The sequence below is a fragment of the Carcharodon carcharias genome, chromosome 18, assembly GCF_017639515.1.
Source record: "Carcharodon carcharias isolate sCarCar2 chromosome 18, sCarCar2.pri, whole genome shotgun sequence".
In the NCBI taxonomy this organism is placed as follows: domain Eukaryota; kingdom Metazoa; phylum Chordata; class Chondrichthyes; order Lamniformes; family Lamnidae; genus Carcharodon; species Carcharodon carcharias.
Window position 1 is genome coordinate 33,822,156 of NC_054484.1, and position 17,059 is coordinate 33,839,214.

Here is a 17,059-nt window from a genome sequence, read left to right on the forward strand (position 1 = left end):
AGTATAGTCCTGTTCTACTCAATCTCTATACACAGGACACCATCTCATCCTAAGAATCAAAATAGTGAATCTTTGCCACAGCCACTCTAAAAGCAAATATACCCTTCTTTAGTTAAGGCATCCAAAACTGTACACTAATCTAGGCATGGTCATACCAAAGCTCTATTGCAGCAAGACCTCCTTAATATTATATTCCAAACCCCTTGCAATAAAGGCCAATATACCATTTGCTTTCCTAATTAATTGTAGTACCTAGATGTTAACTTTCGATGTTTTGTATATTTGGACACCCAAATCTCTGAACACCAAAACGGAATTGATTCTCGCCATTTAAAAGAATATTGTTTTCCCATTCTTCCTACCAAAGTGAATAACTTCACATTTCACCATGTCATGTGCCACCTTCTTCCCCAATGAACCAGTCTGTGCCCCTTTACATTCTTCTCAGAGCTCATGCTTCCATTCACAGTGGTCAATGTATTGGAGCTGTAATACACTGTACCAAGAGTAGTGAAACATGTTCCCAGGGTTTCCTATACAGCAAGACTGTGATCTTAGTTCCATCATGAGTACATGCTCAGCAGAAGCCAAACTTCAAGGAGGAATAATCTCCTGAGGCACTTGCACATATTGCCCAGCAACAGAGAGAGTTGTGTTGGCAAAGGTAGGGCAGGTCTTTTGTTTCTTCCCATTTCTGAAATCAGCAATAAAGTAAACAAAAACAGCAAAAGAAAGATTTTTGTTTTATTCAAAATAAGATACCTTGAACAAAATGTCAAGCAACACAGGGCTGTGCGAAATATCTGCTCCTTAAAGATTCATTGCAAAAAAAGTGAATGAATGAGGCTGTTTTTCTCCCAAATATGTAATTTTAACAATTAGAGTTGCTCAGTATTAGTTCTGCTGCACTCCATTTCACCTACTAATTCTCCCACTCAAAGTTATTGAACTACAGTAGTTATGACAACTCACATATTCTTCTGATTCACATTGATTATATCTACTTCCTGCACACAGCAATTTAAAACTTCAACCACTGATGAACCAATCTTTCCAAAGGTCACAAAAAAGTTTGACCTAAATAGTTGCCACCACATCAAATCTCAAACATACATGGCTTTTTCCATGAGAGAAATAGGAAGCAAGGAAAATACTTCAAATGCCTACCTCTGAAATGAAACATTTCCAGGACCATTTGGAGGAATTAAACCTGCAATTATATTGAAATGCTAGAGGTTACACAAAGTAAATTGTAGTATATTTCAAAATAGTTGTAGTAAGCCACCTGCTATATAATTCAATTCATAAGATTAAGGTACATTTATTCTGTCTCCACTTCCTAAACACAGTCCTAATAATGACTGACATTACCCCCAAACCACCGCTGAACCTTGCGGCATTCTGTAATCCACCTGTGTTCCCCAAGTCCTGTGTCAATGTGACAGAAGCTTTGGATAAAACTAAATCTACAATAATTTTACCATGAGGCCATATTGCAGTTTTTGATATAAATGCATGTGTACAGTATCAAAAGTGATAACAGAATTTCACACATTACCTACATTGCGAGCCAGACCAAGTGTGCTGCTTTTCTGAAACTGAACCATATGGTTTTACCCTAACTTAAGAGCAATTGCCTTTAAAACTGAACTTAAGTGTTAATTAGGGGCTGTTTTGTGTCCAATTACACAATTGCTCAAACTCATCTTAAAAAGGATCATTACAGCCATAAGCAAACTTTGAAGCCAGGTCACAGAGATGGAAGAAAATGAAGCTAATTCATAGGAGTCTATTATTTACTGCATTGCTGAATGAGGAGTTGGTAAACTATGTTGGAGAAAAAAATTCTGCCCCTCAAGTATGTCCCAAAAAGTAAACTCAATCTCCCACTCCCTCAAAGTGCATCATGGCACAAGTGATGTTTTAAAATGTCATACGTTCTAACTTACATTCCATAATAGTTGTATACCAAAAATATGCCACTAATTAATGAGTGGATTGGCACAACTTCAATGTGACAATCTAAATGATAATATTGGCAGTCAGTTGGTAGTACAGAATTTAAATGTTGCTGGAAAGAGGGGCATGTTACCAAAACTTTTCGTCTTGCATTCATCAGGGCAAACACAAGAATGTCAAATTTCAAATGATCACAACAATTTACACTACAGGAGAAATGCATGCTGATTAGCTGGAAAGTCAACTCTGATTGGCTGAGGTGTTACAATGGAGAAATTCAAATTCCCCAAGCTTCTGGGTAATTCAAAAAAGGTGCAAAGCATGAACATATTGTTTTGATTTACAGAGAATGGGTCCCTGCATTTGTTACTTCTGGCAAGCATAAATGAACTATGTTACAAGCTCAACTGATTATCTTAAATTGGTTGTTAGTGCAGCTATTAGCATACTTCATATAAATTGTTTTAATTGTTTGAAATTTGGCATTCTTGCATTTGTCCAGATGAATGCAAGGCCAAAAGCTTCGGCAACATGTCTCTCTTTTTTACAATATTCCAATGATAATATCTTTGTCTAAGTACAGGCTTATATATGTAGAACATACTCATAATAGTCAAATAATTTGCAATGTTTTTAATTACTACATTCATGTATGCTCTAACATGCACTTCAATTTTAAATAAAATCTAACCAAAGTAACAGTGGCGGTGAAAAGTTGCACAAACTCAGACAAAAAATAAATAAAAATGTAATTTTTGGAAGAGAAAATAGTGACAGATACCTTGCATTTAAGAAATAATCACTTAGCTATTTTGTTAAATGGTCTGGGTTACTGATTTCCTGCTGGGTTGATTTATCAAAGAATTTGACAGAATGGCTAAGAGCAATGTGGGCCACAGAAGGCAGATGCAGGTAAGAGAGCAAACAAGATAAAAAGGAGGGTACAGAGGTACAAACGAATGGCCCCAGGAATGAGTGATTATTATGTGGATAGACTGAACAAACTGGGACTGTTTTCCTTTGAGTAAAGGCTTCTGAGATTTCATACAGATATTTAAAATCAAGAAAGAAGAGTTTGGATAAAGTAAATAAAGAGAATCTATTGCCAATGGCTGAAAGGTCATTAGTTTGAGGACACAGATTTAAGATTGGCAAAACAAATCAGAGGTGACAGGGAGGATAAATTTGTTTTGGGTAACGAGTGGAATGTACCGCCTGATAGGGTGGGGAGGACAGGTTCACCAGCTTTCAAAAGGGAATTGGATAAACGCTTGGAGAAAAAAATTGTGGCTAGATGGTGAAAGAGGACAGGACCAGAGTGGGATCAACCAGATTTTTGTTTGAAAGAGCTGGCACAGACTAGATGGGCTGAACAATGTCTGTACTGTACTACTATATAACTTTATGAGTGCTTTGTATCAGTAGATGAGTGGACAATATACCAGTAATTGTTCCTAATAGAAACAAAACTAATAATCATAGCGTATTCTAAAAAGGTGAAGAAAATAATGGGATTTAGCATTGATGAATCGACCAGGACCTAAAAGTGGGTGAGAAATATTAACGAGGAAATTGAGAAATATTAATCTTGCAAAGTTCTCTTAATTAAGAAATTGTACCACTGGACTGACTGCTAATGTCATTCCATTATTCAAGAAAGCAGAGAGAGAAAAACTGGGTCCAAGGATTGGGAGCAGTTTAGAATTCAGCAAAGGAAGACCAAGAGATTGATTAACAGGGGAAAAATAGACTGAGAATAATCTTGCAAGGAACATAAAGATGGACTGTAAAGGCTTCTATAAGTATATAAAAAGAAAAAGATTAGGTGAAGATAAATGTAGATCCCTCACTGTCTGAAAACGGGAGAATTTATAATAGGGAACAAGAAAGTGGCAGAACAATTAGATAACTACTTTAGTTCTGTCTTCACAGACTAAGACAAATAATTTCACAGAAATATGAGGGATCTAAGAGTCTAGTGAGGTGGAGAATTTGAAGGAAATTGCTAAAACAATAGTGCTGGAGAAATTAAAGGGACTGAAAGCCAGTAAATCCCCAGCACCTGATAATCTATATCCCAGGGTACTAAAGGAGGTGGCCATGGAAGTAGTGGATGCATTGGTTGTCATTTGAATCTACCGAATTTCAGAAGAACAGTCCTGGCAGGCTGGAGGGTGGCAAATGTAACCCCACTATTTAAAAAAGGAGGGAGAAAACAGCAAATTACAGACTGGTTAGCCTAACATTAGTAGTAGGGAAAATGCTAGAGCCTCTTATAAAGGATGTGATAAAAGCACACTTAGAAACATCAACGGGATTAGACAAAGTCAACACGGGTTTATGAAAGGGAAATTGTGCTTGACAAACTTACTGGAGTTTTTTTGAGGACATAATTAGCAGGATAAGGGAGAACCAGTGGATGTGGTGTATTTGGATTTTCAGAAAACTTTTGATAAAGTCCCACATAAGAGGTTAGTGTGTAAAATTAAAGCACATGGGATTGGGGTAACATTTTGGCATGGATTGAGAATTGGTTAGCAGACAGAAGAAAGAGTAGGTATAAATGGGTTTTTTTCAAAGTGGCAGTCGGTGACTAGTGAGGTACCGCAGGGATGAGGGAACCATATGTAATATTTCCAAATTTGCTGATGACACGAAACTTGGTGGGAACGTGAGCAGTGAAGAGGCTGTTAAGAGGCTTCAAGGCAATTTAGACAGGTTGAGTGAGTGGGCAAATACATGGCAGATGCAGTATTATGTGGTAAGTGTGAAGTTATCCACTTTGGTAGGAAAACCAGAATGGCATAGTATTATTTAAATGGTGACAGATTGGGAAATGTTGATGTACAAAGGGACCTGGGTGTCCTTGTACATCAATCACAGAAAGCAAGCATGCAAGTGCAGCAAGCAGTTAGACAGCAAATGGTATGTTGGCCTTTATTGCGAGAGGACTTGAGTACAGGAGCAAGGATGTCTTACTGCAGCTATACAGGGTCTTGGTGAGACCACACCTGGAGGTAGTGTGCGCAGTTTTGGTCTCCTTACCTAAGAAAGGATATACTTTCCATATACTCCCACAGAGGGAGTGCAGCGACTGTTCACCAGACTGATTCCTGGGATGGCAGGATTGTTGTATGAGGAGAGATTGGGCCGATTAGGCCTGTATTCACTGGAGTTAGAAGAATGAGAGGGGATCTCATTGAAACATATAAAATCCTGACAGGGATGGACATACTGGATGCAAGATGATGTTTCCTCTGGCCGGGGCGGGGCGGGGTGTGTGTGTGTGTGTGTGTGTGTGTGTGGGGTGGGGGGGTTAGTGGTGGTTGCTGCTACGGTCTAGAACAAAAGGGTCTCAGTCTCAGGATGAGGAGAAGCATCTTCACTCAGAGGGTGATAAACCTATGTAATTCTCTACCACAGAAGGCTGTGGAGGCCAAGTCACTGAGTATATTTAAAGGAGGAAATAGATAGGTTTCTGGACTCTAAAGGTGTCAAGGAGTATGGGGAGAGAGCAAGAGTATTGTTTTGAGATAGAGGATCAGCCATGATCATAATGAATGGCGGAGCAGGCTCAAAGGGTTCAATGGCCTGCTCCTAGTTTCTATGTTTAGGCCCATCTGTTTAATGTCGATTATGGGGAAGCTACCAGAACGTCACTAAGGACAGCATAACAGTGCTCAAACAAATGAAAGACTATTAGAAAGTGCAACAAGCTTTGTTAAAAGCAAGTCTCATCTTACTAATCTAGTTTTTCTTGAGGTGGTCATTAATAAGGCAGACAATGTGGTGTCTATGGGTGTTACCTATATAGACTTCAAGAAGTTATTCAAGAAATTATCAGCAGAAATATCGCACAGAGATTGAAGCCGCCTTTCTCTTGGATTTCTAATCATTTGGGATGGAAGAGTGGGAAGAAAGAATGTATATGTACGAAGGTTGGTAGAATGTGACCAGTAGTATTCCCCAGGAATCTGCTCCAGTGCCTAAACTTTTCAACATATTTATCATTAACTTGGATGAAAGAACAGAGAGTTGTAGATCCAAGACTGCAGATAATACTTAATTAGCAGGGACAGTAAATAGTGCATGTAGGAACAGGAATTTGCAAAGGAATAGTGAACAGATACAAAATATTATTCATAAAGACTTGGCCTTCATCTCAAAGGAGCTGGAATACAAAAGGGATGGAAGTTGTGCTCCAGCTATACAAGGCCCTGCTTAGACCCCATTTGGACTACCGCATCCAGTTCCAGGTACATCATATCACAGGAAGAATATGTTGACATTTGAAAGGGTTCACCACAGATTCAGCAGAGTGAAGCTGGAATGAAACCAGGGCTAAAAGGCTTTAAGTATGAGGATAGGTTACATAGACTTGGCTTTTTTCCCTGGAATATACAAGATTAACAGGTCATCTAACCAATAGGGTAGATATGGAAACAATTTCCTTTATGGGGGGGGGGGGGGGGTGGTCAGAACAAAACGAAAGCAACATCAGAAAGAAATTCTTCACACAAAAGGTTAGTGGAAATCCTTCTCCCTCCTCTCCCCTCATTCCTCGCCTGCCCAAAAAAAGGCTGTTAAAGCTAGATCAACTGAAAAATTGAGATTAATAGATTTTTGCAAGGCATAGCATTAGGGTTATGGAACAAAGGTGGGAGAGGGAGATGAGATATAGATTAGTCATTGAATTCTAATTGAATGGCAGAACAGGTTCGAGGGTCTGAATGGTCTACTTTTGTTCTAATATAGGCAGGTCAATTGGATGGGAAAAACTATGGCAAATGGAGTTTAATATGGGCAAGTATGAGGCTAAGCATTATAAACCCCAAAGACCCAACACACCAATATATTTAGGCTCGTGTTCCTTATTTACTGGTTTGTTCTACTTAAACCTTGCAACCTTGAAGCTTGTTGTTATATTTATTTATGAATATGATGTTGGTATCAAGAACTTGCAGTAAGCTAATTAATAGGAAAAAAAGTATTTAAACTTTACATGTGTCCACTAAGTCTTCAGTTTGCACAAATAAGCAGCCCAGGGGGAGATAATGGTGCAGTGGTAATGTCTCTGGACTCGTAATCCAGAGGCCCAGGCAAATGCTCTGGGGTCATGAGATCCTATGGCAGCTAGTGGGATTTAATTTCAATTAAGAAATCTGGAATTGAAAGCCAGACCCAATAATGATGACCTTGAAACGATGATTTTTATAAAAACCCATCTGGTTCACTAATATCCTTTAGGGAAGGAAACCTGCCATCTTTACCAGTCTGGCCTACATGTGACTCCGGACGCACAGCAATGTGGTTGACTCTTAACTGCCCTCTGAAATGGCCTAGCAAGCCACTCATTTCAAGGACAATTAGGGATGGGCAACAAATGCTGGCCTTGCCAGCAATGCCCACATCCCATGTAAAAAAAAATACAAAATGCTTGGATGCAGAGATAAATGTATATTTAGTAAAATGTCAAAAGCTGCTCACCCCCAAAAACAGTTAGCAAATTAGAAAATATGTAAATAACTGCTAAGAGGAGCAAGGCAAACCAGTTAACCACAGGTGAGTTAGTCAATTTACAAGCCAGGCAGGAATGTGAGGTTAAGGTTAAAATTAGATCAGCCATGACCTTTTGAATGATGGAGCAAGCGTGAGAGGCCGAGTGGCCTACTCCTGTTCCTAATCCTTATGTTCATATGCATACTGAGATGATAAGCATTGATGCATTAAGGGAAAGCTAGATTAGCACACGAAGGGGAAAAGAATAGAAGGATGTGCTGATGGAATAAGACAAAGTGGGGTGGGACGAGGCTCCTGTGGAACATTAGCATGGATCTGTTGGGTCATATGGCCTTTGTGTGCTATAAATACTTTATAACAACAGCTAGTCTGGATTTCTTAAAGGTAGATTTTAAATAAGAGCTTCTGAAAACAACAACTGAATAGAAAGGTAATTTAGTCAATGATACATACAGGTGTTTGATAAGCCAAGGCATGCCAGAAAGCTTAGATGGTTGGCACAAGAGGAATTGTAACAGCTTGGATAGAACATTGGCTGAGAAACAAGAAACAGAATGAGAGTATTGCTTGGGTTAGAAGTGCTATTGCCTAGGTTTCAGTGATGGGTTCGCTTTTATTCTCGGATTTGTCCTTTCATTTAGAGAACATAATTCTGAAATGTCAACAAGAAGAAGTAAATGCTTTAGCAAACAGTGAGGAGCATTGAAGAACTTTAAAAAAACAGGAATGATGTTCAGGGAGTCAATTGCAGCTTCATGTAGGTAAATGCAAGTTTATGCATTTTTGAAGTAAAGCAAGGAATGAGCACATAAATTCAATAGAAAGGGAAAAACTTGTGGATGAACAAAGACTTAAGTGAACAGTTTGGGTCAGTAGCAATATTCCTACCTTGGAGTCTTAGGTCACTGGCCCAAGAAACAGCTGAAGAATGTATTATAAATTGATGCTTCAATGGTGCAATCAAGGAATGTCACATTATTGAAGTGCGGTCTTTCAGATGGGGCATTAAATTAAACCAAGGTCCTGTCTGTCTACAGAAGTGTGCGTAAAAGTAGTAGTAACAGGGGGTTCTTCTCATAGCCTGACTAACAAAACAGATTATCTAATCATTTATCTTATTGCTGTTTGTGGAAACATGTTATGCACAAATTGGCTACTGTGGTCGACTACAAACAGTAACTACACTTCAAAAATACCCAATTCATTGTGAAGTGCTTTAAGATGTTCTGAAAATGAAAGATGCTAAATAAATATGTTGGGAGTCAAATACTTAATATGGTTGAAGGCAGCATTTTTAAAATTATAAAAATACTTGAATTATCTGTTGTGCATTGGTATGAGACTCCAGTTTCTATAGCTTACTTCCACTCAGTTATTGTGGTTCTGCCATGGTCTTGTGACTAGTAAAATAATTTTTTATAGTAATAAAGATAAACCCCCTTCCTTTAGTGCTAAAATATTAAAGAAAAGATGCAACTCTAACCCCTCAGCCTCAACACATTGGAGAGAACTTTAAAAGCATTAGTTAACCTGGTGTCCCATAAGGGCTGTGGTCGGCTCTACCAGGGCGCATGGGAGGAAAGTGGCCAGGTTCTGGAACGTATACAGAAACCCTAGGTCGACAAGGGTTTTGTGGCAGAAAAGGACCAGGTGGCTGATATGGATAAGACTGCAAAGGAAACCCAGGCTCGAGGTGTGACAGTCCAAGGGTGCCTTGTGACGAGACTGATGAGGGTGGTCCAAAGCTCCGATTCCACGATAAATCAGGCATGCCGGTATTTGACAACCAGTTGCTAGTAGATTCCAAAGTATAACACTCCCCGCACTTGGGAGTGTAAGGAACATGCCAATTTTCAACATGTCCTGCAGGGGAGCTATATTGGTTATTCATATGATGGACTGCAGTAGCAGCAGCAGCCGCCACCTGGAAACTGTTAGTATCTTTGGTTAAACTTTCTCCAGAATGCGGTGGGAGCTGTGAGAACTGTCCAGAATAATTTGAGAACTCTCCATCACTAGAGCAGAAATTCCGTGGCACCGGACTGGATGCAAATTCAAACGATTTGATCTGTGACTTCAAAAGAGAGCTTTCACTATCTGTTTCATCATTTTCCTCTGGTCTGTTTTTTGATGATTTAGCATGTGCTTGCGAAGGATTTATATACCTGCGGGCATTAAAAAAACAACATTATAGTGCAGCTCATCCACATACTGTTAAAATGTTGTTTCTTATTAGCAAAATTTGGATTAAGAGCTAAATTCTATAATGCAGAAAGGAAAAGAATGAAGTGATGCCAAATCTGGGTGTTAAAAGCCTGAAGACTTATGGAAGAGAAAGATGAAGAGAGACAGTTAAACATTTTTTTTCCCCCTCTTGGAATTCAAAAGAGTATGCGATTTCAATATGCTGAGATGAATGGAGAAGAAACAAGAGTGTACAGGACAGCCTAATTGTAACTTCAGACGAATGAGTGAACAGTTGAGGTAAGCACTAATCAGTGTAATAATGATAAAAAAAAAGTCAGAAAGGTTGCCTCAGGAGAGTTTTTATAACTTGTCCAGATCCCCAGAGAAAGTTAGACCAGGATTACTATGGATGGATGCACTGATTTCCCAGCAGTTGTAAGTGAGCAAGAGAGAGATCCACCATCCTCCCTAACCACGTCCCCCCCCCCCCCCCACACACACACACACACACAAGGGGATGGGGTTGAAGAACATCAAGAGGTGTAGGTGGTGAAGGATAAAAGTGGTCAGAAACAGGCTTGTCTGTAGCAAGATCACAAGGTTGCAGGGTAGCCACAAACGAGATGAAAAGTTAAAGGTAATCAAAATGAAGAATTAAAATCACCAGGCATGAGAAGTCAGTCAGTGCTGAGGGAAACAAATGAGTGAGAAATTCAGAGCTGTTGAGCTTGGTACAGTGATAGACATTGAGGAATTTAAAGGATATTTAAGTGAAGAAGTGCAACAAAGTGAGCTGCCTGAAGGAGGAGAAAGTACCAGAGAAGTCGAGGGAAGAAATCAAATTGTGATTTGGTGTTGGAGCCACACAAGCAGCACCTCAGAATTGACAAAGTGCAGCACCGCAAGGCGGATTTAGTAAGGGGCAACGTATCATCACCCAAAGCCATCATCCCCAATAAGACCGTGCCTTATTCATAGGTGAATGGAACATTCTGGAGCAGCACGTTTGCTGGCACATTAGCAGAGTCCATTTCAGAAGAGGTGGATAGGGTGGCGAAGTCGGCTCCACTGAGCATGCTGGGGGGGAATGATGAGCGAGATTAGAAAGAGGGGTGGATGGAACAGTTTGGTTGCTCCCCGTAAGAAGGGATATTTCAAATCAGTACTTTTGTTAATAAGAGACAGACAATACTCAAGAGTAATCAAAGAATCATACAACCTCAATTGTCATGCCACAGGAGGCCATTCATCCCATCGTGCATGCATCACCATAAGCAATTCACCTAGTGCCATTACCCTGCCCTCTCCCCATCATCCAGCTCATGCTTCCTTTTCAGATAACCATCCAATTCCCTCTTGAATGCCTTGGAGTTCAAACCTGGAATGGTGGCAGGAGAAAAGGAAGGCAGAGGAGAGGAGTGATGGTGACTAGGATAGGGATGAGAGTAGCATAGCGTCCAAGAGCAAGGACATGAAAGTACTGTGGCTACAAGGGCAGGTCAGAAGTTGGGAATTCTGTAGAGCATAGCTCACCTCCTGACTCCCCAAAGCCTATCCACCATCTAGGCGCAAGTCAGGAGTATTCCCCACTTGCCTGGATGAATGCAACTCCAACAACACTCAAGAAGCTTGACTGCATTCATGACAAAGCAGCCCATTTAATCAGCATCCCATCCATCACCACACAGTGGCAGCAGTTTGTTTGTTTCGTATCTTTATGCGCATTTTTTCCCCCTTTGGGGAATAATGTGGAAGTGTTGCAAGGTCAGTAGACTTGTTGACTACAGAAGGTATGATTCAACAAGTCTTGAAGGAGGACTTGAACAGGGAGCTTCTGACTCAAAAGGCAGGGGCGCTAACTATGAGCCACAAGACGTCCTCAGTGGCAACAAGGCAACATTTACAAGATGCACTGCAGCAACTCGCCAAGGCTCCTTCAACAGCACCTTTCAAATCCACAACCTCTACCAAACAGATGAACAAGGGCAGCAGACACACAGGAACACTGTCACCTGCAAGTTCCCCTTCCAGCTACATACCAACCTGACTTGGAATAACATCACCATTCCTTCATTATCACCGAGTCAGAATCCTGGAACTCCCACCAAATAAGCACTATGGATGTACTATTATATGGCAGGTGACCAACACCTTCAAGGGCAATTAGGGATTGGCAATACATGCTGGCCTTGCCAGTAACTCTCATCCCATGAACAAATAAAAATTCAGTTGTCCAATGAAGTGTGCAGTAATCATAAATAACAACAATGTTTGGTGGTATACATTCATTTGATGTCAGTTTCTGCACTGGCAAATCCTCTGTCTATCATTCTACTGTTGTTTAGTGACAACTCAAAAAGGCTCATAGCCATTATTGAACAACAATTTGTACTTAGGAGGTATGCATTATAGATGTGGAATCTAGAACATGGAGGAACAATATCAGGATAAATTAAGAAATAATTGTAGTGGAAACATTTTATCAACATCTAGTAACATATATATTAAAAGCCTAAAAGTACTACTGCTTAGGACAGATCACAAGAAATTTATTTTCTCAAAAGGTTAGTCGTCTTTGGAAATCATCTACCTCAGAAGGTTGTGAATGCTTCATTGTTGAATATTTTAAGGCCTGGATAGAGAGATTTGTGGGTCTCCCAAGGAACCAAGGAATATGAGGAGTGGCAGGAAAGTGGAGTTGAAGCCAAAGATCTGCCATGATTGTATTGAATGCAGGCTCAACAGGTCATATGGTCAACACTGCTCCTTTTTATGTTCTTAACAAGATGAATCAATATTAAATATTCTTAGAACAGTTCTAGATCGTTGTCATCATCTAGTGCCATGCCAAGTTGCAAAGATGACCATGGTCATCCAAACTTTGATAATAGCAATAGAAGATGACCTCTCACTTTAGGGAGTTCTTCTTAAGTTAGACTTTAAGTGTTATCCAGCTACTTCCTTTGTTGTTGGTCTGTTGCTCTTCTTCCATTAATCCTTCCAATGGCGATTAGGCACTCCAACCCTTCTCCACAGATAACATGCCCAAAGAACGTTGCCTTCTTTTGTTATTACAGTTCTCTTGTTCTTCCGATCTCATTCAGTACTTCATCAGTTCTTTTCTCCAGCCAACTTGCCCTTAAGCACACTTCAATGTTGCGGACTTTCATTTCTTCCTCTTTCCCAATGCTCCAAGCTTCACATCCATAATTCATTACTTACCAGACATAACATTTCAGTACACTGATTCCAATTTCAAGATTAAAGCTGACATTTGGTGAAATATTGTTCAATTTTGTAAAACACCTTGATTTGTCCAATTTTTTTTTTGGATTTCAGTACTGCTTTTGATATCAGATATTACTGTGCTTCCCAGATAGCTGAATTGTTTGACATGTTCTAACTTGCTTCTATTTACTGTGATGCTACTAGTTCTAAAAACCCCTTATTTAAAACTATTTTGAATCAATTTGCATTCTATAATGCTGCTAGGTATTAAAGGTACTTGGTTACGAGCAAATCACTATATTCTTTACCCCTTTCTCCTCAGCACAATTAAAAGAAACTGAAGAATTTTGTTCTATATTGTACAAATGCCAATAAAACTACATATTTTTCTTTCGACTCTGATTGGCCTATGTTAACTTCTTCAGTTTCATGTTCTAATCACACCCAGAACTTGAGGTTGATGGTTCACTTTGTTTTGTTGCTGTGAATATACTGGCCTTCAGACCCAGGCCCTGCAGCTTGACCTGACTCAGTTCCTGTCTTTACTTCTGGCCAAACAAAGCACCCCATTTATTCCTGACCTGACTGTACAATAACCTCTTTTGCATGGCCCAACTCTGTAGCCAGCCACCTCAATATCCAAAAGCATCACCACAGAATATTTACTCTTCCACCCTGACCAGGAAGTGCATAACTCATGAAATTCTCTTCCACCAAATTCTGGGTTTTGTTGGGGGGGGGGGGGGGGGGGGGGGGGGGCAATGGTGGTGGTGGTGTGAGTTGGGCCACTCAATACAGAGGGCACGTAGAACAAATTTAGGGTGGGGGGGGGGCATGCTGGCATAGTGGTATTGTCACTGGACTAGCAATCCAAAGACCCAGGGTAAATTAAAAAAAGTCTAATGATCACCATGAAACTCCTGTTGATTGTTGTGAAAACCCTTCTAGTTCACTAATGTCCTTTAATTTCCTTCCTTGAGGAAAGGACATCTGCTGTCCTTACCTGGTCTGTCCTACATGTGACTCCAGGCCGACAGCAATGTGGTTGACTCTTAAATGCCCTCTGAAGCGGCCTAGCAAATCACTCAGCTGTATCAAACCACTACAAAGTCTCGAAAAAAAGAACAAAACAGGATGGACCATCCAGCATCAATCTAGGCACCAGAAACAATAACGGCAATCTCAGCCCTGTCGACCCTGCAAAGTCCTCCATACTAACATCTGGGGGCTAGTGCCAAAATTGGGAGAGCTGTCTCACAGAATAGTTAAGCAACAGTCTGACATAGTCATCCTTACAGAGTCATACTTTACAGATAATGTCCCAGACACCACCAGTGGTGGCACAGTGGCACACAGTCGGGAGGGAGTTGCCCTGGAAGTCCTCAACATTGAATCCAGGCCCCATGATGTCTTATGCCATCAGGTCAAACATGGACAAGGAAACCTCCTGCTGATTACCACGTACCACCCTCCTTCAGTGTTCCTACATGTCGAACATCACTTGGAGGAAGCAGCAAGGGAGCAGGATGTACTCTGGGTGGGGTATTTGAATGTCCGCCAAGAGTGGCTTGGTAGCACCACTACTGTCCGAATTGGCCAAGTCCTAAAAGGACATAGCTGCTAGACCGAGTCTGCGTCAGGTGGTAAGAGGGAAGAGGGAAAAACATACTTGACCTCATTCTCACCAACCTGCCTGCCGCAGATGCATGTGTCCATGACAGTATCGGTAGGAGTGACCATCACACAGCTGTTGTGGAGATGAAGTCCTGCCTTCATAGTGAGGATTATCCTCCATCGTGTTGTGTGGCACTACCATGCTAAATGGGATAGGTTTCAAACGGATCTAGCAACAAGACTGGGCATCCATGAGGTGCTGTGGACCATCTGCCGCAGCAGAATTGTACTTGAACACAATCTGTTACCTCATGACCTGGTAAATCCCCCACTCTACCATTACCATCAAGCCACAGGGTCAACCCTGGTTCAAAGAAGAGTGCAGGGGGGCATGCCAGGAGCAGCACCAGGCATTAAATGCTGGCACAGTCAACGAAGCCCACATTCGGCGAAGGAATAATGAAAAAAAAATTACAAAAGGTAATTAATAAACTTACAGATTGGGCAATAATTGGCTAATGACAATCAACACAAATATGAGGTAGTACATTTTGGTAGTAAGAAGGGAGGAAGGGATAAACCTGGGAACAACAGGCCAGTCAGTCTTACCTCAGTGGTGGGGAAACTATTGGAAGTAATTCTGAGGGACAGAATTAATCTACACTTGGGGAGACAGGGATTAATCAAGGACAGTCAGCATGGTTTTGTTAAGGGGAGGTCATGTCTGACCAATTTGAAGTTTTCGAAGAGGTGACCAGGTGTGTAGATGAGGGCAATGCATTTGAAGTAGTCTACTTGGACTTCAGCAAGGCTTTTGATAAGGTTCCGCATGGGAGACTGAAATCGAAGGTAAGAGCCCATGGGATCAAAGACAATTTGGCAAATTAGATCCAGAATTGGCTGAGTGGCAGGACGCAGAGAGTGATGGTTGAGGGGTGTTTTTGTGACTGGATACCTGTGTCCAGTTGGGTCCCTTGCTGTTTGTGGTATATAAAAACAATTTAGACTTGAATGTAGGAGGGTTGATCAGTAAGTTCATGGGTGACACGAAAATCGGTGGGGTGGTAAATAGTGAGGAGAATAGCCTTAGATTACAGGAGGATATAGACGGGCTAGTCAGATGGGCTGATCAGTGGCAAATGGAATTTAATCCAGCTAAGTGTGAAGTGATGCACTTGGGCAGGACAAACAAAGCATTAGGAATACACGATGAATGGCAGGATCCTGGGAAGTAACGAGGATCAGAGGGACCTTCGTGTGTATGTCCACTCATCCCTTAAGGTAGCGGGACAGGTAGATAAGATGATTAAGGTGGCATATGGGATGCCTTTATTAGCCAAGGCATAGAATATAAGAGCAGGGAGGTTATGTTGGAACAACGCTGGTTAAGCCACAGCTAGAGTATTGCGTGCAGTTCTGGAATATGCATTATAGGAAGGATGTGATTGCACTAAAGAGAGTGCAGAGGAGATTTACCAGGATGTTGACTGGGCTGGAGAGTTTTAGTTTGAGGAGAGATTTGGTAGGGGTTATTTTCCCTGGAGCAGAGGAGATTGAAGGGTGACATGATTGAGGTTTATAAAATTATGAGGGGCATAGATCGAGTAGACAGGAAGGAACCTTTACCCTTGATGGAGGGGTCAATAACCAGGGGGCATAGATTTAAGGTAAGGGGCAAGAGGCTTAGAGGGGATGTGAGGAAGAATTTTTTCACCCAGATGGTGGTGGGAATCTGGAACTCACTGTCTGAAAGGGTAGTAGAGGCACAAGCCCTCATAACATTTAAATAGCATTTGGATGTGCAGTTGCAATGCCATGGCATACAAGACTATGGTCTAGTGCTGAAAAATGGGACTAGAATAGTTAGTTACTTGTTTGACCGGCAGAGATTCGATGAACCAAAGGACCTTTTTCTGTGCTGTAGGCCTTTATGTCTATGACAATGGCTTTGGTCTTCCTGAATATTTAGCAGAAGGCTACTATGCCCAACTAAGGCTAGATATCTGACAAACAATCTGACAACACAATCAGTGGAAAAGTTCAGAGGAGTAACTGGGCATCATTACTGTGGAAGCTGACCCCATGTCAGTGATTATATTGCCAAGGGGCAGCATGTAGAAGACAAGACGAAAGAGCCCAAGTATAGATCCTCACAGTAATCCAGATGTAGTGGTGTCAATGTGCGAAAAGAAACCAACACTGGCGATTCCTTAGCTACACTTGGTAAGGGGAAAAGAGGAGGTGAAACCAAGGAAGGACAGTCCCTTGAGCTGAACAATGGAGGAGTGTTATTAGAGAATAGCAAAGAGTCAACCACATCAAAGACTGCACAGATAAAGGATTTGCTCAGTCACAGATGACATTTTGACTTTGCTTAGGTCCATTTTGGTTTTAATGAGCTAACAGCTGGCATTAAAGTTGAGCAGCTCTTTGCTTCAGCATGTTCAAATCACTGACAGCAAGCAGCAGCCTAATGCTTCAAAGCTCCTTAGACAGCACCTTCCAAAACACAACCACTACCATCTAAGAAGGACAAGGGCAGCAGACACAT

At 41.1% G+C, this 17,059-nt stretch overlaps 1 protein-coding gene across 7 annotated transcripts in view; it reads right to left on the reverse strand.

Moving 5' to 3' along the window:
- The window catches only part of traf3ip2l (TRAF3 interacting protein 2-like), a 75,768-nt gene that overhangs the window by 19,247 nt on the left and 39,462 nt on the right, over positions 1 to 17,059 (reverse strand). For all 7 annotated transcript variants that reach the window (XM_041211744.1, XM_041211739.1, XM_041211741.1 and 4 more), the window contains 2 exons: positions 9,010 to 9,644; positions 1,168 to 1,210 (listed from right to left, as the gene is read on the reverse strand). In XM_041211744.1, coding sequence (XP_041067678.1) covers positions 1,168 to 1,210; positions 9,010 to 9,644 — 678 coding nt within the window. The remainder of the gene's footprint in view (positions 1 to 1,167; positions 1,211 to 9,009; positions 9,645 to 17,059) is intronic.